General features: G+C 44.5%; 1 protein-coding gene across 1 annotated transcript in view; it reads right to left on the bottom strand.

Annotated features, from left to right (window-relative positions):
* Positions 1–26,748, bottom strand: part of PSTPIP1 (proline-serine-threonine phosphatase interacting protein 1) — a 632,908-nt gene that overhangs the window by 47,612 nt on the left and 558,548 nt on the right. Inside the window, exons 13-14 of the mRNA XM_085644041.1 lie at positions 18,529–18,614; positions 15,370–15,488 (exon numbers count right to left, since the gene is read on the bottom strand). Coding sequence (XP_085500167.1) covers positions 15,370–15,488; positions 18,529–18,614 — 205 coding nt within the window. The remainder of the gene's footprint in view (positions 1–15,369; positions 15,489–18,528; positions 18,615–26,748) is intronic.

Genomic DNA, 26,748 nt, shown 5'->3' with positions numbered 1-26,748 from the left:
TTTGGCACGGTGCGCCGCACACTTGTGGGCAGTTGCAGGTGGTGCCTTCTCCCCTCCTTTCTCCTGCAGAGATGAACCACGGGGGCACTGTTGTACTGACACGCGGGTGTCCTGTTTGGGGCTCGGGGCAAAGACTTCCTATACTGCGTGGTGGGAAGAAACCCCACCCTTTGGGAGTGAGGGATCATCAGCCCGCAGTTGGCCACAGTCATGTGCACCCAGAAGCAGTATCACATTCATAATAGTGGCTGCCTCTGTACGGGGGTGATGGGGTGGGGGGTGGGAGGAGGAAAGGCTGCCACACATCTCCCCTCAGTCCTCAGTGCAGGAGCAGCGTCGCGATTGGTTTGAGCGGCCGAAATGGCCACTCAGGCAGTAACTGGGAGGCTGGGCATGATCTCCACTGGGCTGTGCAACACAGCCCAGTGGAGAACATGCCAAGTGTGCATGACTGTTTGGACAGCCCCAGAGGTTCGACCAAGCCGTCATGCACACTTAGGGAGGGAGTGCAAACTACTCCTGCTCCCTCTGACAGTGAGGAGCCTAGCTCCGCCCCACCTGACTTGGCTGCAATCAGAGTCCCGCAAAGTAAAATAAAATGATAATAACTTCTTGTTATTATCATTTTATTTTTCTTTTGCACTGGTCAGCGAGCAGTGGGGCAACGCTCCTCTGCCTTAGCTGAGGAGCCGCCACTGCGCATTCAGCATAAAGAACCTTTCTTTTCTTCCATTCAGAAAAGGATGATCATAGAATTACCGTAGTACAACTAGAATCGCACATGTGCCTTACATGGGATCCCTAATTACTGTATAAGGCGTGATAAGAGTGCAGGGACACTGCACCTGATGCTCTTATGGTGATATTTTGTGATTTATGTACTACTGGAGATATTTGTTGACTTATGTGTTTTTTCTCTAACCTAACTGCTGCATTACATGTCCTGATGTTATGTTGTAGTTTGTTTTGATTCTTACATTGTTCAGAATAACGAATATTATCTCAGAATTTGCGTAGTATGCACAGTATTTATGATTGATGTCATTTTGGTCTATGTTTTATGTACAATATACTCTATAATTTTCATATAATCCTGTGTGGAGTCTCTTTTGTGGTGTATTCATTTTGTTTCTGTGAGAGTGTGTTGCGTAAACGCTTTACACATTGCCTTTGTTGATAAGCCTGCCTGCTCTGTGCCAAGCTACCAGAGGGTGAGCACAGATTATCTATGGTGTGTAGCTTACTTGCTCTGACTAGAGTGATGGATTCTGCCTGGCATATGGGTGTACCGTAGCCAGCCAGAAACCCAATTTCTCTGCACTCACATTATTTTATTAACTATTTATTTTTTTTACAAATTAAGCTCTACTGATTACATTTCTTCAATTTAGTATTTTAGTATGGTGATAGTACTCGCTGGTTCCAAGAGACGCGCTCTGTGAAATCTCAGTATACATATCAGGTAATGTGTTATTTATTAATGGAATGATAGACATTCCTTCCTCAAGTTTAGCAAAGTTGACACAGGAATTGTGGGCGGACATAGTCCAATCCGTGGCATACCACACCCCTCTTGGTATGACTTTGAAGTGGAAGACAGGCTGATAACCTGTTCAGTGGGAATGTCATGTTCTATTTGTTTTCTGGGCTGCATTGATGCTGCTGTTTGGAAAGTCAATCAAGGTTTTAGGTTGCAAATTCCAGTGTGGAAATTAACCTAATTTAAAAGTGGTTGTAAATTAAGTTACTTTTGTCTCTGAATGCAGTTATAAAGTGTGTCCAGAATCTAATTTACACAAACCATTTCTAGATGCCTCCATGTCGCTAGTGTTGGGGCAGCTCATTCCCAGCTATGGGGTTTAATTTAAGGGTGACAATGTGTAAGAAATTGTATAACTAGTTGAGTGGGGTAAGTAGCCACCTTAAATATTAATCTCAAACCCTGTTCGAGTGAACATTTAAAGTCACTAAATTAACTTGAGCTCTATCACCTGGCAGCTATTCCACAGAGCGGACCAGCTTAGGCAGTGTAAAGTATTTATGCAGTTATAAAACAGTAAGGAATTCGAATGAAATTTAATTTAAAAACTTAACACTAAAATTACAAAACAAAATCAATAAGGGGAAGTGGAGATATGAATTTTTAAAGTTTTAAGTAGAAATAGCACCAAAAAGCACTAAAAGTCAAAATTTGACGCAGACTGCAATGGAGAGAGGGTTGGATACACTGAGTAGTATTGCCCTTGTCTAACATTCTACATTCTGACTTTAGTCTTTTAAGTTCCAATCCACCACAGGAGTACACTTTTAAAGCCTCCCGCGACCTCAGGGAAGCAATTGAGACTCACAGGGTGTCAGGCAGGGTCAGACAGCGGGGTCCAGTCCAGGTCCAGTTAGCTGGGCAGCAGGAGGAAAAGGCTTCTTGTGTTCCTGTAGTCTTAACAGCTAAGTCTTATGACCCTTGGAGTCCACTTCTTTGTCCTGGGTACAAGAGGGAGAGGCCCAGTGTTCTAGGCTCTTCTCAGGTCTCAAACGGCAGGTTCAGTCCTTTTCTGATTTTCCACAAGTCCACAGGTTTTCTGAAGAGTGTCCCTGGAGGTGCCACATTTATGCCTGGCACGAGCTACTGGGTTAGGAGCACTACTGTGGACCCCCTAACCAAGAAGATAAAGCGTCTGGGGGCTAATCCTACCCACTTTATGCATTTTCATGATGGTCAAAGTCTTTGGTCCCACTAAACGTAGGCTCTTAGGGCTAGAGGTGTGTGTTGGGAGTATACTATGAAAATCCTGGTGTCCTCCCACATCTAATACTAAAATCCAGTTTTAGGCAGTCCCTGTACACCAACAAACTCAGAGATAGAAGTCTGGTAAAATCAAAGATGAGCTTTCAGCAACCAGACAGAGGATACGCACAAAGTGTTTCGGCATTCTGTTTCCCTCCTTTAAATGTAATATGCAAACCCAGCAAACCTGTCAACAGGTGTAGACACTGCAATGTCAAAGAGAGTCCCTCTCTGACTAGGGTCTGATTGGCTGGGAGGACTAAAGATGGTCCCTGCCCAAGTGTCAGCTAACATTTGCCGGTGACAGAGGTGACCTCGTTGAAGTGCGCCCCAAGTGTCATATGAAAATCCTCAGCAGATCTGTCAAGAAGGATGTGAAATTCAAGCAGAACACAACATTTTAATGTCAAAGAGGATGCTCACAGCCCCACCCCAGTGGCCACTTCAAACCAGTTCTGAGGCAGTGATCGCTCCCACTGTCTGACTAGAAGGACAAAAAGGACCACAGGCCCAAGTGCGAGCTACATCTGCCTGTGACATGGGATGCCCCTCTGATGTGCGCCAAGTGTCTGGGCACAGCCCCATGGCCATTATGTCAAGGGGAGGACAACTCCTCCCCACACCTAACACCCATTGTACCTATCCTGGGAGCCGTTCAGACTTCACCACAAGCTTCCAAGTAACGGTTGAATACTTATATTTAACTTACAGGGCCTGGGTAGCCTGTGTGTCCCATATACTAGGCAACTGTAGGCAAGTTAAATATGCCAATTAGAGGTATTCCAAATGTAATTGTGTTGAAACTAGCAGCACAAACATGTTAGCACTGTTCAGCAAGGGTAAAGTACACAGATTTATATAGACAACAAAAATAAATAAATCAGGGTGACACTACAGAAAGGGAAAGTTTCCAACACAGTGGATTCTAGGAGTTGTAGTCTTGGTTAATTAAAACTAATTTTGTTCACATACCTGAAAACAATGTTTTATTAATGGTAAAATAAGAAGTGGAAACTCTGTGCCCCATTTACCTGAAGTAATAAACTAAACCTTGAAACACCCTTAATATACTCGTAGGTGCCAGGCATGCTTGACAATACGGAAAAGGATTGAAGTACATAGCTAATCTGGGGTTCATACCAGTTTACTATATGCCCTACAGGACCTTCACTGGGTCTATCAATGAAATGCCTGTGTAGCAAATCATATATATCTATCCCCCTTTTTGTGTGTCGCACTCTTGTGTTATGTCTCTGTTACAACTGAAAGGCCTACGGGGCTTGGTAGACTCTATTGTCCCTTTCTTAATGTGCATGGAGTAGGTGATTAAGCTGTACTAATGGAATAGAAAAGTGTGTGTGCTCTGAAATATATTCTGCAGCAAGTATTCAGATGTCTGATAAAAACAGAAAATTATGTATATACTAATGAGTTTCCAGGATTAGGAAGTGATGTCATTGTACAAGCAATTTTTTCTCCTGGGTCTTTAGATGGGTATCGGGACTCATGTTCAGAGACACAGGGTAGTGGGGAAGGGCATGATTAGTTGTTGAAATAGAAGCCGCCTCCGTGAGACTAGAGTAGAGTGTCTGTGCTGCAGGGAGATGAGAGACAGCTTGTGTGCCTGGCTTGTTGTTTCAGTGCTGGTCGGCTAGCTTGGAAAGGGAGACAGTCCTGCGAGAGAGAAGTGACCCGAGGCATTGTGTGAAAGTTGTAGGGAAGGAAGAGACAATACCTAAGGACTTTGCACTCTGAAGTAGAAGCAGCTCTCAGCGTGATCAAACCAATGTATGGTATGAGACACCCAAATGTAAATCAGATACCCGTGCATTCTGAACTGCGCTTGGAACAGTGTTTTACAGCTCCGAACCGCATTGCCCAAGTACTTGACTCAGACTTTTATTGCACCACTAAGCCAAGCATGTCCTTGAACTGTCCGTTTTCTGTTCACAGCGTCTCTTTAACAGAGAACTCTAAGTATTTGCTATCTTTGTCTTAAGACATATCTTCTTCCTTTTCTACTAGTTCAGCTTCGTTACTGTGGGATACGAATCCATGACTCTAGCTGGGTACCCTCATCTAACTTGATAATTGCCAAGGTTTACACCATGTGCCTGTGCACCTGGGGACAGAGGAGAAAGACTGCTCTTTCCTGCCACCAGCTAGGAGTCTAAATGTTCGATTTTTTCAAGGGAATGTTTCCGTGAGGCACTCAATATTTAGCACAATAATGTGCTCTCTTACACACGAGGGTGGCAGACAGGGACTTCTTCTTTCTTTCAGGTTCTGGTCAGAATTCTAAGAGTTCTTGTTTAAATATTGATGGAGGAAGAGCCAGGTCGGAGAGTTCTATGGTGTTTATGCTGGTACTTTTGCAATTGATTTTGTCAGTAAAGACGTTTTGTCATTTGAAAGAACATTTCTAGGGTGGTTTGCAGAGTGTGATTGATTTCAGGTGTTAAGTTGTCTAATTATCTTGGATAGGGTTACAAGGTGGTGGAAGCTTTTGGTTTTGAAAGAAACTGTCATAGGCTGCAAAGATGTTGGCTTTGTATTTCTTTTTGAGGATCACACCTGGGAGAGGATTTAAGGAGAGTTGTGGTATTCCCCAAAATGCTCATATCTTATAGATTGTGTATGTGCTTGAACATTAACAATTGTTCTTAGCATACAGTGGGGGCGAGACGTGTATGTTCTTTACTGTTATTGGTACAGAAAAGAGTTTGATTGCTAAATTGTTGTTGCCTTTCTGCAAGTTGGGATTCGGAGCACAATATCTGTTGAAACTATTTTAAGGGTACATCATGTTGGTACCCATAGGTGTTCATCGTGTCTTCCAGTTAGTGTGCCTAGTACCACCAGGTCTCAGAAGTCCAGTCTCTGAAATGGATCACAACCCCATCTCTGTATCCTCGTTTTTCATTTCATGGTGGATAAGCTGCAGAACGCATCCTGCAAATCCTGTTCTTTTTTACCTTCACCGGTAGGAACTAAGCTACACTAACTCCCATAGGCAGCCCATTCTAAACGGGAGTGATTTGAGGTATTCTCCTGTTACTGGCACACCCTAAAAAAATAACTCTGCTACACCTAAATAAATATTGGCATAGATGGTGAGCACATGTATTCAAATTTGTCCATACAAATGTTTACTGAGATGCAAATGTTTCAAATGTGAAGAAGTGCAGATCGCTGCAAGAAGCAATCCTCCTCACCCTCCACACCAACTCCCTATTCAAGGCAATCTCAAACATCACCAGCCAAATCTGAAGCTACATCTTGACGGAGAGGGGTCTTGCACCCACTGCCATATTTATCCTTGATCTCTTTGCTCCTATATGATAGAGAATACACCTCATAGGCCAATCAAAATATCCTGAAGGAAGCCTTACAGTCATCTTCAATCCCACCAGGTGGTCGTGCATGCTACAGCAAACCTGCTAAGAAACTCCATCACTAAGAACATGAACAACACTTTCTCAATATTCTTGACACTGTGGATAACAAGAAATATATCATTAAACCAACCTACACAAAAGGCAACACTCTTGACCTTTTCTCCATCACAATGATAACCCCGGGCTTTCATAAATTGGTACCACTGAACTGGACTGACCATGTCATGATCCTATTCCTCATCCAGGACATGCCAAACACTCGCTGAGGTCAACATAAATCCATCAAACAGTAACATAATGTCTTCAAGGACTTCCTACCAGATTCTCTTAACAAAGATCTTACTGCTGCAGCAACCAGTAGTCACCCGCCAGCCAACAGCAACTCAATGATATACTTGCCCTTACCCTTCCTAGGGCGCAGGTTTAGCAAGCACAAATTAAGAGCAACAGCCGCTTATGTGACTATAAATATCGTTTTGAAACATTCTACTGGAGAGAGATGGAGAATATCCTGGTCACAGATAATTTCCCTCTCATTACCGACCCAGGCCTTCTGGGCCTCCTTGACTTTGGAGTGGCTTTTGATATTTTCCACCTTTAAGTGAAGATTACCTTCTTGTCAACTGGTGTGGATTTAACAACAAGGTAACAACACTGTTACGTCATTATGCAGGCACACCTACAAAATTACGCTGGTGTAATTTTTTATTTACAGACCTGAGATGGTAAATAAAAAAAAAGTAGTAGTGCAAAAAGTGCTTTTTTTTAAGGCAGAGTGACCTGTACATATTTACTGCCTAGTTCTCCCCCACAAAAACAAGCATTTTCAATGCAATTGGTCTCGCATTTGCGAGAGTTTAAGCTATTAGTATTGTAATTGACAATGCGTTTTATTTATGTTTTAAAACATAAATAAAAGGCACTGTCATTTATAATACTAATAGCTTAAACTCGCGTGAATGCGAGACCTATCGCATTGCAAATGCTTGTTTTTCTGTGCCACCTCCAAGAGCATTCACCAGCTGTGGCAGGGGGCCCCACAGAGAGGCCTAGACAAATCAGGCTGGGGCAATGAACCAATCTAGCACCACTCTAGAGATGCCAGGGTCTTGATGCTTGTGGGCACTCTGAAAATTGAATGCGTGAAATGTTTAACTCAGTTCCCAAGAGTAGGCAGCTAATTACCAAGAAGCCTCTTAGTTAATGTTTGAAGTGCATGCCTCGAAGCTGCTACCATGGGTGGGTGCTCCCTGATCTGGCTTCTTTGCGGATCAAGAGATGTGCTGGTGAGGTTTAAACTAACCAAATACACAAAGGCCTCTCATTTATGCAATGCTTTTGAGTTGTCATGAGGCCATCTAAGGCTCTCACGGATTCGCATCCCATGGCATGCAATGTCATTTCCTGTGATTAATTCATTGGTCTAAAGGGTATGTGATGTAATTTCTATTGATGACAAATTTATGCTCCATTAGTGGTTTTAAAACTTGAATAATCCAGCCTCTTTTTGGTCATTAAATTTTGTCTTCTCCCAACCACCTTTTATTTTTAAGCATACACAAATGGGTCTGTAGTTTAGTCAGTCCTCAATTGGGAGACTTACGTTTTCAATCTGTTGGTTGAGCTAGGACCCTGAAGGTCACCCATTCCCTTCCCTACATTGGCTACTCCCAATGGGGGGTCACGAGGGACAGGAAATGACAGTGGCAGAGAGGAAATGGCAAAGGTGGTAGACGGACATGCACGCCCACGCGCATGCAAGCAAGGAGGGTGAGGGGACGTGCTGTAACTCTAAAGTGCTCAAGAGGAATAAAAAACAATTCAGCACTTACCCTGCATGGCGTCCAGGCTCTCCAGTAGTGCCAGTCTTTGGCACCCAACATGGCACAAATGGTATTTGTTTTTATAGAGGAGCAGATGCAGTCAGTTTTCACCATAAACGCGTGCAATCATGAAAACAAAGTGGTGATGCAAATGGGAACCCAAGCAGGTATTTATATTTGTTATTGACTTGGCAAGTAATTGCTCAGTTGAATTGAAATACATGTTTTGTTTTGTAAATGTGTTGACATGCATGTTTGCTGAGTGCATTCAAGCATCTTTAATTGACTCACCTGTGTTGGGAATCATCTAATTGCCGGTTTTCTAAAATGCACAATGCTGTATATTTATGATTTTGTGTACATTGCGAGTGAGTGAGTACGAGAGAACTGGTATGACTTAGCACTGTACACAATGTGCATTGTGAGTGTTTGCTGTGCGCATGCTCTTTGCTGTAATTTGAAAGGTGACTGTCCGAGGCGTCTTCAGTTTCATATTTACAGATCTGCATTATCGCTCATTCAGTGGTGTAACACAAAATGATGGGGCCCCCACTGCTGTATGTGACGAGGGCCCCCGAGGTTCCAAGATCTCACAGATATGCAATGGCGTACCCTGAATGGGGGCCCTGTGGAAGCCCCCTCACTCTACACATCCCCCTCCTCCCCACATCCCCCCACAAGCTGCAGGGACCGGGGTTACTCACCCATGTCCATTTGTCCTAAGGTACAATCATGAAAGTATGGGCCTCAGTGTACAAATTAAGCGATACCAAAGGGGATGATGGACGGAGCGTTTGAGCAAATCAAACACTCACCCCCAGTCAACTGATCTGGGTTTAATCCATCATCATTCTTTAGCTCACTCCACCACCCCAGTTCAGACATGGCCATATGCAAATCAGTCTGACCCTGTGCCTCATGGGAACAGTCCAGCCCGAACTGCCAAGCCATGTCTTCCCTGGACCGGAAGCAAGCATCCTGGGACCGGTTTCGAGTTCATAACCCTCGTCAGCCAGGCTATCTTAAATCCCGTGGTAAAGTGAGCAAGGGTCCCATATCTGGGCATACCCTGCCAACTTAGGGCAAACAAAGCGATACCAAAGGGGATGATGGACGGAGCGTTTGAGCAAATCAAACACTCACCCCCAGTCAACTGATCTGGGTTTAATCCATCATCATTCTTTAGCTCACTCCACCACCCCAGTTCAGACATGGCCATATGCAAATCAGTCTGACCCTGTGCCTCATGGCAACAGTCCAGCCCGAACTGCCAAGCCATGTCTTCCCTGGACCGGAAATAAGCATCCTGGGACCGGTTTCGGGTTCATAACCCTCGTCAGCCAGGCTATCTTGAATCCAGTGGTAAAGTAAGCAAGGGACCCACGTCTGGGCATACCCTGCCAGCTTAGGGCAAACAAAGCGATACCAAAGGGGATGATGGACGGAGTGTTTGAGCAAATCAAATACTCACCCCCAGTCAACTGATCTGGGTTTAATCCATCATCATTCTTTAGCTCACTCCACCACCCCAGTTCAGACATGGCCATATGCAAATCAGTCTGACCCTGTGCCTCATGGGAACAGTCCAGCCCGAACTGCCAAGCCATGTCTTCCCTGGACCGGAAACAAGCATCCTGGGACCGGTTTCGGGTTCATAACCCTTGTCAGCCAGGCTATCTTGAATCCAGTGGTAAAGTGAGCCAAGGACCAACGTCTGGGCATACCCTGCCAACTTAGGGCAAACAAAGCGATACCAAAGGGGATGATGGACGGAGCGTTTGAGCAAATCAAACACTCACCCCCAGTCAAGTGATCTGGGTTTAATCCATTTGTTCTTTTTGCATTAGTGCACAAATGTGCATGTGTTTTGTGATGCACTAAAGTGCAGGTGTTTTTTCACTTACCTACTTTTGACCCGAGGCACACTGAATAGTCTGCGGTGAGTGCCACTAAAATGCATGTGCACTGAGGTGCACTACTGTGAAACAAGTTCTAAAGTATGTTCGACCTATCATCACCCTGCCCATGTACTGATTACACTTAACTGTTTGTGTACCAAAGCACACTGAGCAGCCTATTTGTGTGTATGCCAAATGACACTAAATTGCATGTGTACTAATCACTGCACTGAGCTTCATGTGTGATGCCGAACGCCAGGTGGTATGTTTGGATTTTAACCTCAATGCCACGTGTGCCAACTGCAAAGCACAATGAGGTGTATGTGACAAGGCGGTATTGGCATCACTCACATTTAGGCAGAGAGAGAGAAAAGAGGTTTGCCTAGAACCACACACTGTCTCTGGTCAAGAGCCGTGCTATCAGTAAGAGAAACTCCATATAGAAAATAGTGCTCACAGTCTAAATAACACGTTCCGTGCACCAACCAAAGTAAAGGGGCCAGTAGACATGGGAGGTTACAAATTAAGAAAAGGCAGGACTAACAAGCCTATTAAGGAATCAGAAACCAGCATTTATGAAGGACAAAGACACAAGCCAATGACAAATATGGGCGGGACTTCACCTCCGTACTCTGCCTACAACAGGTCACAAGAGCAGCGCTTGCGCGATGGCTCAGTCTCGACCTAAAAAGACAGTGGACATGGGGGGGGAAGGGGTTCTATGGAGGAACAGGGTGGAGGGAGGCAATGGGGAGTGGATGGAGGGAGTGGAAAAGCAGCACAGGGGGTGTGGATGCACAAGCACATGTGCGAAAAAGAAACATGGAGCGGGTGGAGGCAGTGAGTTTGAGGGCGAGAAGCAAATGGGACTATGAGCTGCAAGAAACCCCTGGCAATAACACTGTGGTCCTACTGAAATATTCAATTTAAACCGATGGACTTTTGTGAGTAAACACTGACTAAGGTAGTGATAATTTTTTTAAAATATAAAGCTGGGTAACATGAGGTCTGACCCTAAATGTATGTTCACCTGAGACTGAATGAGAGGTGTGCCTTTGCCCAGTTCCCTCTATAGTAGGCATGATTTTTAACTATATCATTGCTAATTAGGATGTAGGTACTTTTAGAAGATACACATGGTGTAAGGAGCAAGTGTCCTGACGAAAGAAATAAAGGTGAAGATGCAGTAAGATGGCTAGCTGTTAATAAGGGAGGAGAATTACTCCTCACATTCAAATGGAATACCAATATGGCTGGTAAAATGGATTACAGAAAATTGTGGGAGTGAAATCAGATGGTTGATGAGTAATATATATAAATCTTTAATCTGGTTTGAGCATCAAACTGTACAGTGCTGTACGGTATGAGGCTGTCCATGACAAAGTGAGGGTACTAGGGACCGGTAGGTAAATGAGATGCAGATGTTGAAGTCGCTGGCAACCTGAGCTGAGTTGTAACCCAAAGAGGAGAAGTCTAATTTTGAGTTTGGTTGTAGCAGAGGTGTAAGAGTAGCAGGGTATGGAATGAAAGTAGAACCAGAGAGGGTAGAGCCAGTTTTCCCTAGGTGAGACTTTGTCAACAGGGCATGTTGTGGTCCCCTGGCAAGTCTAGTCAAGAGGCAAAAGGCGAGCCTAAACTAGAAGCGGTTGTGACGATAATCAGTTCAAAGACATGCATGGGGGTAGAGATTGCTCGTAGAAGCATAGTTGATAAGTCAAATGAAGGTGATCATCTTAAGGCTCTTAGAGGAGATTGTAAGGAAAAATAGAAACCAAATAGGTTGCTCCGGTCAACAGGGGGACTCCGAGTATTGGAATAGCTCTACCAATTTTGTATTAGGGATGTTAGGCACTAGGGGCGAAGGGGAAAATTGAACATTTGAAAAGTTGGTTAAGAAAGTGGGAGAATCAAAGGGTGGATCAATGGAAAATAAAGGTAAGTTAAAGATTTACGGTAGGTATCAAATCAGTGATCGGGTGTTGAGGGGTATATTGAATATGGGGTTATAATGAAGGGAGAAGGGATAGAAAGAAGAGTTAAGATGTAAACAATTATTGTTTTGATTGTTGTCAAGAGCGCGTGTTCTGCATGCAAAAAGAGTGACAGGTATGCTTGGTGGGATAAGGAGGCGTTAAAAGGTCATTGGTGGCTGTGCGTATTGGGCTATTCAAATAAGAAAACTGAGCAAGATCGCAATCTTATGTGAGGGCGTGGGGGAACACTGTGTATGGGTTTGAGCAGCCATGCGCTACTTGAATGGGTGAATCTGCTTTGAGTTACGATATGGCAAGTGGTGTGGGTGGCCCAATATTGTGATCTTTCTTTAAAGGGATGATGGTTTAGAGATATAGGAGAAAACAAAGGCAACGTGGAGTACACTGTGAAAAAACTCTAATGACTGAATGCTGAAGAAGGACGTTCTCAATGAATAGAGAAACAAATCCATTCATGTGGAGTGACTGGGAAAGAGATCTGAGGAAAAAGGCAGTGCTAGCCACAGGTAACTCTATTGGGGTTAATGGGTTTTCTGGAACGGTGGAGTTGATTATTGCGCAAGAGAACTGTGTGGAATTGATGAGGAAGATGTCACCTTGACAATGGGTGGGCAGAGAGATTGAGTTGTTGAAATTGAGGTTTCACTCTCGTTGTGAACCGAAAATCAAATTATAACAAGTTTCTTGGACATTGTACTTTGATTCATAACAAAATTCTTTTAAACCTAAGGCCTTTTCAGTGTTCGCTTCTGGAACAACTTTTGTGGAAACTAAACATAAGTGAACACGAAATAACAGCAATTACAACAAAGTTGTGTAAAAACAACAACTATAACATGGAGATGTTCCTAGGTATTTTCAGAGTGTGAGTGTGTGTGATCAGTGGTTTACTCCCAAGTGACACCCACTGAGGGTACAGGGTCTAGTCTCTGGTTCAAACCTCATACATTCCTTTTGTGGATGCCTCCAATTTATTTTCAAGTTCTACTAAAAAGTTACTTATTTCACTGATACATCTACCTAACAAGTTTGAGTATTTGGCCAATGTGGTCTTGTAAAGTCCTGTGGCATCCTCCTTTACACACTACATGCTGTTGTGGTTTTCAAGAATGTGCTGACAGGGCTCAGATTCCTAATAGAGAGTAAAGAGAATATCAAAATTGATTTGTTGTTCCAGCTACAAAAGTCCAAAAGGCCATCATCGTTTGCAGACATGGGGGTCTGATACCCACCAACTTGGCCTCTTTGCTGGGTTGAAGGCTTGGCCATGTCATTTTTTGTTCTATAGAGACATGCTTCTGGCATAAAGCTTACTCCTACATGGTAGTAGTTCAACATAGCGATAGGCATTAGGAAAATGCTCTATACCAATTAATCGACAGATAAATGCTTCTGAGCAGAAAAAAAATAGAATTCATGGACATTTGGAAGTCAGTCTTTTAAGGCTCAGACACACTATACTAACCTATTTATATTATCTTTCATTTTGCTGTTTTATTGACTGCCAGCATGCTGGAGTGTCTTGCATTCACAGGGACATGTGATGATGTAACAATGTGCCACGGTATAGGATTAGTTATATATTTACTTGGTGACCAGTTGTGCTTTACAGGTACTGATCTATGTAATGGGTGCTAGGTTACATCACTGGAGAGAGCATGAGAGTTTTCGTGCTTATGCCATCAATTCCAAACAAAAACGGAATATTAGCATTCACGAGACCTTGTTTACATAAACTGCAAAAAATGCAATTTATTGTCAAAGTAATTGGCATCTAATACAATTATTATTCAAAGCATTGATCATTTAAGGCAACACAGTTGCTCATACATCTGACGGTATGATTTGTATATACAGAGCCAGAGTGCCGCAAGGAAGAAATTTGGATTTGTTCTTTTGACTGCGAGTAATTGGTTGGCCCACAGCACACACAACGGATGTTGATTCTTTCTTCTCCCTAATTAGAGCTCGTATGAGCCCACTTCCTCTGACTGTAAAGCTGAGCCCATCTGCTGTTTTCTGGAGTAGGCGGTCTTCTCAGTTTTGTCCTGATGAAGACCCCATCTTGAGGATTCAACCTACCCTCCTTCCCAGGTCGAAACGTTGACTATACATACCAACTTCACAAGCTATGACGACAATATTCTCATTAGTTGATGCCCTTCAGGGTTATGTGTATATATGGGAGCAATTGACCTGATTTAGGCTGAAAGGTTATATCATGTATAATTGATGTATATATGTCACACTACCTCTTCCCTGTCCACCACCTTCACTCACTCACTTGAACCCCAACCCACATACCTCCCTCTACCCACACCAAGAGCACTGTAAATACAAATCATACCGTCAGATGTATGAGCAACTGTGTTGCTTTAAATGATCAATGCTTTGAATAATAATTGCATTAGATACCAATTACTTTGACAATAAATTGCATATTTTGCAGTTCATGTAAACAAGGTCTTGTGAATGCTAATTTTCCTATTTTGTTTGTAAATGTTGCTATTGCGACCGTTCTTCATTGTACTGCAACTGTAACCCGGGTCGGGTAGCATTTTTGGGTAACCCCATTAATACTTAAGTACACTAGAACAAAGCAGTTACAGCACACCCTTTGATATCTATGACAATCAAGGTAAAGTGTTAGACAAATAATAGACACAGTCTGAAATCATATGCATTCCTAGACATATGTTGATGCGGACAGTTCAATGCGACAACAGATGTGTGGAGCATGTAGAAAATTCAATGATGTCATCAGGCAATAATTTTTTCACTTTTTATTGATTTTTCAAAACATTCCCAGCACACGACTTTTCAGACACGTGTTTCGTCTATACTTAGACTTTGTCAAGGCACTTTACCTTGATTGCCATAGATATCAAAGGGTGTGCTGTAACAGCTTTGTTCTAGTGTACTTATTTGCATATTAGTTTCTAATGTGCCAATAGCACCTCCAGGTAGTAGGTGTATCAAGCTACTTTAGCACCCCGTCCCAATTATAGTAACATAATTATTCACACACAACCATTGTTAATTACAAATACATTGCCCATATTGATGTGCAGTTCCCCCTTGTAGGGACCACTACTACCTATCAGCCATTAATACTTAATATGCCATCAATTCTGCACATCTCAGTTTTATGGATACATTTTGTGGTGGTGTGCTCGGAAAAATAATTACCCTGACAAAGGGCATTCTTGAGATTCTGCAATCCCAGGAAATAGTACACAAAAGACTTCGGTGATAGCCCTAATGACAAGTTGCTGATCTGCAAATTGCAGTTGTTTAACTTTGAAGTAAATATATATCTCTTCAACCAGCCATCACAAACCAAGAACGGTGGAGTCTGAGAGAGTGACTGGAAATTGATATACTGCTTCGGATACATATCTTCTATTTTTTTAATAACGGAAATACAATCAGAGTAGTGAGCCTGCAAGTGAAGTAAAGTTCTATTATTACCTGGGCCATGTAGTCGTAAAGTACGGTGCAGTCCTGGAACGAGTTTAATTCTCCTATGTCGTCTTCTTTTTCTTCTTTTTCTTGAATGTGAATTGCTGCATATTCTCCATCAGCTTTACCTAATTTGATGGCAAAGAGAAGTACAAGTCACATCAGTGAACTTTAGGGCTTCCTAATTTCACCAAGGTTGTTGTAAGAAGCTACCAACTAGATAGGTTTCTGCTCCTGAAAGACATATTTGGAGGTGTGAAAACCTTTTTATTTTGCCAGCTGGAAAACAAAAACCTCTAGGAGATAAGCTGTAGCTAGTAATAGAGTTCTGGTAGGCAACTCTTCCAATACTGCCAGTCATCCCTGCAGCCATTTCTGGCAGTGAGGAATGTGGCAGTCCAAGACTGTGGGCTGGCCTATATTTTCCCTGCTGTCCTAGTCACAAGGGCTGTGACCCAAGGAAGATATGATGAGCCATCCTGCTCCCTACATTCGCTTGACATGCATGCCCACAGTCGTGAAGCTACTTTTTTCTCATCACACTACCAGTGTGCAAATATGCAGACAAATCTGCTGCGGAATATAATCCCTGGGTTTAGTGAGTTCGGAGTAGGTGTTAATATTTTAATTTAGGTAGCAGTGAGATGATCTCGACTGGTTCATTACCATGAGCTGGCCTCAGCCTGAAAGCCAGTACTTTGAGTCTTGCCCAGTATGAAGATCACTCATGTCATAGTTAAGTTACACCCTTGTGGATCTCTGAGTACCATAACTCATAACAAGATGTCTGTATGCTAAGTGACTAGCTGCTAGCCCACGACTGGCAATACGACACTCCCTCAGCCTTACCCCAGGAGCTGTAAGAGGCTCTTACAGAGGAACAGTTTAGGCAACGGATTAATGATGGGTACTGCCCTCCCAGCCCTACCAGAAATATCCACATCAGGCAATAGATGTGGAAGAGTCATGAAAGGAAGGGTTTGCTTTCACCAATATCTGGCTATAGTCCTACCTCCCACCTCCCTGCTGCTCAGAAGAGGGATAGATCCAGGTGGTTTAACTCTAGCACCTATGTCAGTTAAGCTGTGATTTCAGTCTCAGAGCTCCTATTTTAAACTATGCACTAGTGAGTCACTACAGCCTCAAATAGTATTAAGATTTCACCAAAGAAGACATGGTAATCCAGGCCAAGCAAATACACCCACCTGTGAAGCTTACACTCTGGACAAAAGATATGCTCAATATAGTCACACGAAAAGTGATAGGGGGAATACTTTAACCTCAGACACTGAGAGCTGCATTCCAGTTCATCATATTTTGCTCAATGTGCCATTCAAGAGAGGGAGCAGCCGTACCACCAGTCTTGGTCCTACCGAACTGCTTAACCACATCCCCTTTGTGTTGTCGAAGTAGGTCTCCATAAGTAGGTGGGGGGGAACGCACACCTGTGGCTGCCATCTTTGCTGTGCAATCGGACTTAAACTGCATCTCAGTCACTGATGAGGCCCAACAAGGCTGCAACTGGCCTGAGATTGATTGTGTTCCTGCTCAGAAGGGCCAATGCCAATTATACAAAGGATTATCTTTATGGCCATGCTTATCCTTTTCAGAGCATTGGACCACAAAGGGCTCCGGTACTTACAGAGAATAATCAAGACATACATTCCAGTGAGGGCTCTTCATTCATCAAATTCAAGAAATGGTCTGCATTCTAAGAATGTGTAAAGTAAGATCTGGCGGCAGGTCCTTTTCCTTTCTTGCAGATAAATTGTGGAACTCGCTGCCTAAACCTCTGAGACTTCTTGATTCTGAACAAACTTTAAAGCAGGACTGAAACCCCAGTTATTTAGGGATGTCCACTTATCAGTTTGATGTCGCCTATTCTCCTCTGTGAAGTAGCTGTGCACTTTATAAATAGCTGTTTATTCATTCAATGCCTGGGTTTTGGGTCTGGGCTGTTCCTCGTGGGGCGGGACCGAAAATGATTTGCATATGGTTAGGTCATTTTCGTTCTGCAAAAGACAAGCTAAAATTGATGTTTTGGAATGCAACCCAGCATAAATCCCAGTGGCTAAGATTAATTTAAACATTTCGTTCATTACTTTTTGTGTCATATTGTCACGTGGAACAATATCTGCCTACAAGTTTGTGCCTGAGTTCAATACAGATTAACAGTAGCTCAAGCCACGGTAAAGCGCAGCATGAGGATAGCTCCACTGAAGAGGTGCCTCATTGAGTGGCGTGCACTCAGACAGGGACTGGGAGATCTGTGCAAAATTCCAACAACTTGACTTAATGCAGAAAAAAAGGTGGTCTTAGAGCTCAACAAGCAACAGATAAGGGAGCTCACAAGGGCAGAACTAAGCCACCAAGGTCAACCCATGCATGAGTTTCCATTGTCATGGAAAATTGGTTGAATGCACAGGCTGATTACAAAGGCGACCAGGTTGGTTGTAATTTACACATTCTACTTGTGACAAGCTTAGAAGGGTCCACTCACTAAAGGCCAGGGCATGTAATGTTGATAATACTATTCCTATATTTGTATACTTGATGCTGTTGTTATAATATGTTTTTGTAGTCATTGGGATGACACTGAGCTTCGTGCAGCTCTTTTTAAGTAACACCAGTTAATATTAAATATGTTACTTTGATATAACTCGCTTAATAGAGATTCTGCAGCAGAGATTCATGAACACATTTTGAAATTAAAAGCTCTGAGAGAATCCCTTCATTCTCACTGGCGAACATTATATTGACTCTATGTCGCAGTCACTTAGATGTTCATTGGTACCCTGAGACACAAGGACATCAAGGTGACCAGACTGCCCCATACTCAAGTTCATGGAAAAGCCATGGTTAGCCACAATCTATTCATGGAACCATATATCACCATGGTGGAACCTTGATGAACCTTATCTGGAGTAACATGGCATGCGCACCTACAATGCTGCCATGCATCTTAGATTAATGAAAATTTGCATTGCCAGGGCCAGAGCTTAGAGCAGTCAGGCTCCCATATATCCTTACGCTGGTTAACGTTTGATTTGGACCGCTGACAGGCATAGAGGTTGACACACTTTTGCAATCCAGACTTCCTGGTTGTGATTGGGTTTTTACTCTGCCCTGTCCAACATTTCTAGATTTCTACAGCTAATAAATCCTTACCAGGAGGAGGACCTGAAGGTGTCGACACCTCACTGACATTTCTGGAGCTTCCAAGGCCTTGCAACAAACCTGAGAAACCGGAGAACCTGTAAACGGAAAAGACAGCGTTGACTATAAAAGGCACCAAGACGGGTCAAGTAATACTCTAGCAAACAAAGAAACACGGGGAAGTAATGTGCAGGAGGAACACTCTTGAAACAATAAGATGTCACAATACTGTCCAGATTCAGTAGGAGGATAGATGCAAATAGAACGGGATGAAAGCTGTGATGGTAGTCCTGTGGGAAGAGGAGTATGGGGAGTGTCATCAGCCGTGGCCTGAGCAGGTAAGAGCGGTGGGGCCGGGTGGGGGGGGGTATTTCAACAGACGACGACGAGGGAACATTCATTATTTATAGATTTTCCCTCGTGGTTGTCTGTCGAATCCCCCCAACTTGGCTCCACCGCTCTTGCCTGCACAGGCCATTGCTGAGTGTCATAGTCAAGCTTGAAGAATTGAGGTGTAGTGTGACATGGTGTAGTCTAGTGTAAGAGTTGTGGCTTAATATGAATAGATGCGATCTTATGAGAGGAGGTGCTGTTTGCTGTGATAAGTGTGGTTCTATGAGAGGTACTGTGGCCTAAAGAAGAATGTAAGGTCTGCCAGAGTGAGCTGAAATCTCATTGGCAGAGACCTGACTGAGAAAGCGATAGCGTAGATCAATGCAGCAATTCATTGTCTACTACGAGAAGCCACAGTAGAGTGTTAGGATGTGGAGGCTAACAGCAGGTGTGGTGTTCTGAAGAAAAAAATGTGGTTTAGTGGCAATAGGCATGGCATCATATAAAAAGGTGTGCTATAATGGGTGTGAGGTGGAATGCAATTGGAGAGGATATGACTCACTTTAGGAATGCATTCCCTAATGGGTGGCATAATAGTCTAATGGGAGGTACATTGGTATAATATAGGAAGCACATCTTAGCGGGGGTAGGATTGACTTCATATAGAGGGATATGTTATAATGTCAGGTTTTTTCTTCTACTTGGAGATGGTGCTATTGGAATGAAGTGTGAACTAGTGGATTGGGGTGTGGTCTAGTAGAAAGCGATAGGGTCAAGTGGGAGGAAGTGGATTTTAATTTTGTTATGTTTAGCTCTCATGGAGAGCCTCTATCACTGAAGTTTCTGAAAGTCATAACTCCTTTCTATGACATCAAAACAGTCCATAACAAAACTGGTTATCAACTGTTGTGATGTCATAATGGCCTTGGCCAAGCTGGCCGGCATCCCTGAAAGCCTGCTAGCGCAGCTCTGCTGGTCTACTTTGACTGAAAGCAGAAAGCACAGCTGCAGGAGGGGAAAGGAAGGTAGGGAAGGTGGTGGGTTTCGGTTAAGGATGGCAGGTAAGATATTTATTTTTCACATTTCCGTCAGGGAGGAAAGGGCATGTTATGTATAGCTCTCCCATTATCCTTCGCCCCTGGCATGTAGTTCAAGGCATGGGCAGATGATTTTTGGCGGCCATACATAACATAAAAATTATAGATGGTAAAAAGTGAATTTTTCACCTTGGGGGTTCTCAGTGACGTCACAGACAACTCGAGCTTCGCTCACATTTTCTATTTGAGGTCACTCATAACCCCTTGATAAAAATCATCCCTGTAATTCATATTTTCTCCGCAGTCCTTGGGTCTGATCTAGCAAATAATTTTAAAGCATTTTCTGTACATTAAACAATGTTGTTGGGCTTCTTAATATTAATAGGTCTTCCTGCACCTCAATAAATGAACTATACCAATGGGGCTACTTTTGAGTATAAACTGAAAAATGACAATCATGTTTACCCAAATTAGTGATATATTGTACCAAGCAATCTGACTACAGCAAAAGAAAATGTGAACATAATAACCCTGTGTTTTTCCGTAGAAAAGAAATCCTTCTCAGAAATACTCTCCTTGACTTTAGGAACATGCCAAAGGTTTGAGTCAGTAGTTATCAGTCATCTGGAATTACCATTTGTCTGGAATCATTTGTAGTTTATTAGTACATTGGAATGTTAGGCGCTCCATTGAAAACAATGGAGCGCGCTCTGCGCTTCTAATGGCTCCATAATTCCAATGTTTGTTGTTCACAGGGGACTTTGTTTTATTTGTTAAAACATTCTGCCCTCTAGTGGCAGAATGTTCTAATAGCATTATAGCCCCCATAGCTGGGCTATACCAGCCATTAAAGGCTCGCCCCCTTGTTAAAGGCATGAGACGAAACGGCTCAGGCCTTTATTGCTGGAGCAGGCCTTTAATGGCCGGTGTAGCCCACTAAGAGATAAGGCTATAGTATTAGCTATCATTTAACACTGTAATGGTTGTTGTATGACTGCAAAGTCAATAGCTGATTCTCTGTTCGGCGCAGTGCATTGAAAATAAATCCAGGCACAGAGACAGGACAGTCCATGCCCAAGATTTAAGACACACTTAGACAACACAAAGGTTTGCTTGAATCAGTGCCCTGAGGATGTTGCTTAATGTAACAGGACAAAATAAGCTTCACAGATACCAGCAGTCCTTTTTGTTACCTGATGTGCTTAATACTAGTTGTAAAGACTGAAAGCTATTTTATTCTGGAAAAAAAAGACTACTGTGGAAAGGGTACCATAGCATTTGAGAAAAGCTGCTAGCACTGCACATACCTATGGCATATGGAGAGGGAAAGGCAACAGGTAGCTTCTATGGAAAGCGAAGCACAGAGACGCTGCGAAGGTGTGCTATGGCATGCATCAAGATTCACCACAGGTGTTGCAGTAAATATGAAAGCAGATGAAATCTAATCTGAAATTCAACAATGTTTTGCCTGATTTAAGCTAGTTTCCAAGAAGATCCAATCACGCTGTGGCAAATGCTGCTGTCTACCAGAGTACAAAAGCTCGCTCTCATGAGTTCTTAAGGCTTGCATAACTGTTAGTAACCTGTATACCTGCTTGTGAATTGCTTAAAGCGAGGGGATAACCTGCAATATAAGAAGTTTACAAGTGTTAGTGGTGTTAGGATGGTAGGTATGTTTTAACACAGTACATGCAAAGCAACAATCATTTGTAAACCTAGCTCCTGTGTCCGAAGACCAAGCAAGCAGGACCTTCTTCCATCATCCTTTTTGATAAACCTTTAACTTATGTGGCCGGCAGTGCTGAATTAGGGTGGCATTGTATATAATGTCCTTCTGCCATCTTAATGCCCTTAATGCGAAATACGAATATCATTGAATTTAGTGCTGGATACTGGAGGGGGTTGGGTTAAGCTGAATTTACGATTCCAGCCATTTTGCCCACACCGAATTCTGACATTTACATGTTTCCCCCCACCCGACAATGGGGAATAACTGCTCTGACGCGGTAATACTGGGCCCTTTTCCGTGCCCATTTTCCTATTCGGGTGACAAAACCGCGGGCATTTTCCACCTGCTATGAGCAGGATAAACGTGTGTGCAGGAGGGCCAGCGAGAGGTAGGGCGTAACAAAATACGGATGACCCAGACACCCAGTGAGTTTTCTTTCAGGGCGTGGGAGTCATTATGTAAAAGCCTACTAGACAGCACAGCTGTCTGCTTGCTAAAGACTACCCAGGTCCCTGGGCTAGCTCCCCACTAATGTTGTCGACCTCGGTTGATCCACTGTATCCGTGAAGTCACACGCCGCTCTCCCCCAAGTATTCATTCTTTTTTTTCTCACCCCTAACCACATTTTTTGCCTCCTCCAAACTGCTTGTTTTTTTCCTTATTTACATCCTCATAACTGCTCATTTCTTCAATTTGCCTCCTCTTAACTGCTTTTTTTCCCCTTCTTGCTTCGCCTAAGTGCTTGTTTCTTCCAAGTTGCCTCCTCCTAACTGCTCACTTTTTTCTATTTGAGCTCCTCCTAACTGCTCCTTTTTTCCCCAAATTCATCTCTTCTCCGCTTAACCAGGTTTTTCCTTTTACCTTCTCCAAATTAAACACTCTTTTTTCTTAACCGACTCTCTTGTTGCCAGTCATTTTTTCTGGCTCTATGACCTCTCTCCCTCCTGCCTCTCAGTGACCCCATCCCGCTCCCAGGGACATACTTAATGGAGGACGCAGCACGCCGCGCAGTGGGTGGGCCAAAGGAAAGGCTGTGTGTGCCCACTCGCGCTTCGACCACGACCAGCACTGGAGGAGAAAGGAAGCTACACCAATGCCGAGATATCATCCCTCAATCCCGGAACCCACAACGACAACTGCAGCTGCACATCTCCATGCTCAAAGGTAGGACTTTTCTCATGCCGTCACTACCCTTTATTGTCAGTGACATCAGAAGTCCCGCTCATGGGCCCTCACTAACCACAACTGAGCCAGGACATTGCCAATACCTCCTGATCAATGTCCACTCACTCCACAAACATGCCACCGGAATCTGGGACTGCATCACTTCCTTCACCCCCAATATTGTCTTCCTCACCGAGACCTGGCTCAACCCTGCATCAGCAACTGACATCGCCAAGGCTCCCAGCGAACGGACACAAGATCATACAGGGGAACGCATCAACGCATATGGAGGTGGGACAGCCATCATCTATAAAGAATCCCTACACGACTGAAGACACCACCCCCATTATTGAACACCTCAACTTTCAACTCAACACAGATGGCAAGACCACCATCAGAGGTACCCTCACATACAGACCACCAGGACCACGCCCTGCCTTATGTGAGGCCATCTCTGACTTCATCGCCTCTCTGACCATTAACTTCGATAATTTCGTCTTCCTAGGAGACCTCAACTTCTACATCAACGACACCAATGCAGCCAACCTACTTGATAGCATGACCTACCTCGGCCTCACCCAACTTGTAACCGACCCCATGCACATCACCGGATACACGCTGGACCCCATCTTCACATCCAGCAATGGATTAAGATACAGCCATGCCTCCGTAATCACCTATTCGGACCATGCGATCGTCCACTTCTCCATCACAGCCACCCTCACATCCTCACCATCCAGACCAGCGCCTCGCACTGGAGTTACAGCAAGGTAGCCAAAAACCTCGAGACCAACACCTGCAGAGCCCCGGCCCCTAAACACCATGTCGACCCTCGAGGAAGCCATCAAAAACTTCAGAACTCATGGATGACCAAATGCACTAACATAGTCACCCTCCTAAACCAGACCAACCCACCAAACACTCCAGCTGTTTCACACCAGAACTGAAATCCACCAAACGCAATTGCAAATGACTGGAAAGAATCTGGAGCGCCAGCAAGGAGCCAAACAACAGAGCCTCCTTCAAACTGCCCATCAACAACTACCACCAACGCCTGAAAGACACTAAAAAGGACACCCTGACACCCCGCCTCAAAGCCAGCAACAACCACAGAAAAGAACTCTTCAGCATCATCAAAGTTCTCCAACCCTTCAGCAACTGAAAACACCATCACTCCCTCTCAAGAGCTCTGCGACACGCTAACAAACTTATTTCACAGCAAAATCTCCACAATTTATGAACACTTCAACCTCCACCTACCCATCACCAGCATCCACAGCCTCCACAGCCTCCACAACCTCACCAACCCCCACTCAAGCTCTAGGATTACAACCTGGGACCAACTCACAATGCAGTTCACCTCCACCATCATGAGCTCCATCCATTCAGGAGCACCCAGGGACCCCTGCCCCCACCACATGTTTAACCGGGGGAACAGCACCATCAACAAGGAACTCACCACCATATTTAATCCTCCATCGCCTCTGCCACCTTTCCAAAGGAATGGAAACATGCAATAGTTAAACAACTCATCAAAAAAAACATCAGCAGACCCAGAAGAGCTCAAGAAGTACCAGGCCATCTCCCTGCTCTTTTTTCCTGCCAATGTTCTGGACAAAGCTATCAACCACCAACTCGCCAACCACCTACAGAACAACAACCTACTGGATCCATCCCAATCCAGATTATGCTTAAATCACAGCACAGAAACTGTCCTAATCACAACTGCATACTGCAGAGCTGGGACCCTCACCCACACCCAATGCCCTTGCCAGAAACATAGGCATCATACTAGACAGCAAACTCACCATGAAAAAACAGATAAACGCAGTATCATCAGTCTACTTCCTAATTCTCCGCATACTCCGGAAAATCTTCAAGTGGCTCCCCACTGACACCAGACACACTGTCACAAAAGGTCTCATCACCAGCAGCCTGGACAAAGACAACACACTCTACGAGGGTATCACCGCACAGCTGCTAAACAGACTTCAGACCATTAAGAACTCAGCTGCTAGGCTCGTCCTTGACCTCCCGAGGTGGGCCCACATCACCCCTCACCTCAGAGCACTTTAACTGGGTCTCTGTCCACAAATGTTCAAGTTCAAGATGCTAAACCACACCTACAGGCTCTGCACAAAAGTACAAGTCTACATCAACCACAGGTTGAACTTCCACCAGCCCCTCAGTCAACCGCACTCCGCCTCCCTCGCCCACACTCCCTGCCTCTGCCGAAGCACAAGTGGTGGGTGCTATTTCCCCTACCTGGCCAACAAGCCTGGAATGGCCTCCACCTCCGGACTTCTCCCACGCTGCAGGAATTTAGGAAAGGTCTGAAAACCTGGCTGTTCGGCTAATATACACCCAGCAGCAGGAACCTTGAGGACCTGGAAACCCTCACGGGTGATAAGCAGCGCTTTACAAATCCAGGGGCAGATTTACAAGCCCCTTGTGCTGCCAGTGCATCACTTTTTGTGACACACTGGCAGCACATTTTTCTGCTCCATACTTACAAGGATAGGAAAAGCCATGCAGGGTGGCTTTTCCTGTCCTTGTAAATACCGCTCCTTTACACGCAGTACTTTGCGTGAAGGGGGCCTTCCATGGGTGTTGCTGTGGGTGTCCCCAGGCAAAACACCCATGAAACTAGACACATTTCCAGATTTACAAGAAATCGTAAAAAGGTGCAACGAGGAGAAATGTATTAATTTCTCCTCGTTGTTTTACTCTTTCCAAGAATGCTGCATTCTGCAGCACACATAGAACGAGAAAATAACCTCTAATGTTTGTTTATGTACAGGAAGGTGTCCCTTCCTGCCATAAACAATCATTCCTGTGACGCAGGCATCTTTGCACCATGGTGCAAGGGTACCTGCGTCGGCACATGGCAGCAGTTTGTGCGCCAGCGCAGGGGGGAGCACAGAGATGCGACATATTGTTGTAAATATGTTGCATCCCTGTGCTTCTAAACTAAACTGGCTAAAATGACTTGATGCACTGCTCTACGTATGTTTATTATAAATCTGCCCCTCAGTTTGATTGATTGATTCTTGTGGACACTCTGAAAGCTGGTCCAGAATTTCATTCCACCCATTGTGTTAGAAATGGGAGTTCGAGGCATATGAGCTGCAGATTGTACACTTAGCATAGATCGCCATCTGGTGTTGGGCCCGGATGTTTGCAGTTTGTTTTTCTTCTTGGACAGTCTTTGGAAGTCACGAGTTCGGTGACTCCTCCTTCGGTCCGTACTGCGCATGGGCTTCGGCTCCATCCTCAGATTGTTTTTTTCCGCCATCGGGCTCGGATGTGATACTTCGTGCTCCGGCTTCGAACTTCTACGGTTCCAGCCTCGACGGAAAATCCTCGTTTCTTCGAGTTTCTTCATCATCATCTTCATCTCTCGAAGCGGCACTTTCTCCATCCCGTACATCGGCACCGGCCTTCGGGCCCTCCTCGACTCCGGTCCCGGCCGATGGAAAGGACTCCGTTCAAAAAGTGCCCAAAATGTGGGTCTAAATTTCCCCACACCGACCTCCATCAGGTGTGTAATCTTTGCCTCTCTCCAGAACACGAGGCCAGAGACTGCCCTGCCTGTAAGTCTTTTCGATCGAAGAAGACCATCCGAGATCGAAGAGCTCGACGCACCATGGCGCACTCATCGTCTGCAGCTCCACCGGACATCTTCGGAGACGGCGCCGAAGCTTCGGGGCAAATACACACCGAGCAGGAGGAAGACGTCGTCAGCGCTTCCGAGGCTGACGACTCCGACGTGGAGGACATCACACCGGCGCAGCGGGTCGTGAGTACTGTGCCCCCTCCCACCCCCGCGCCCAAAACCAAAGAGACTCAGGTTACACCCTCGCCTGCTGGCCTGGGCAAAACCAAGACCAAAGCTTCTATCACCCCACCTTCGGGCCCGGTGTCGAAGCCTCCAAAGTCTCACGGCAGCTCGGGATCGAGCCCGCCGAC

The sequence above is a fragment of the Triturus cristatus genome, chromosome 3_1 (genome assembly GCF_964204655.1).
Source record: "Triturus cristatus chromosome 3_1, aTriCri1.1, whole genome shotgun sequence".
NCBI lineage: Eukaryota > Metazoa > Chordata > Amphibia > Caudata > Salamandridae > Triturus > Triturus cristatus.
Note: the sequence above shows the minus strand (reverse complement) of the source record. Positions and strands in the feature narration are given on the sequence as shown.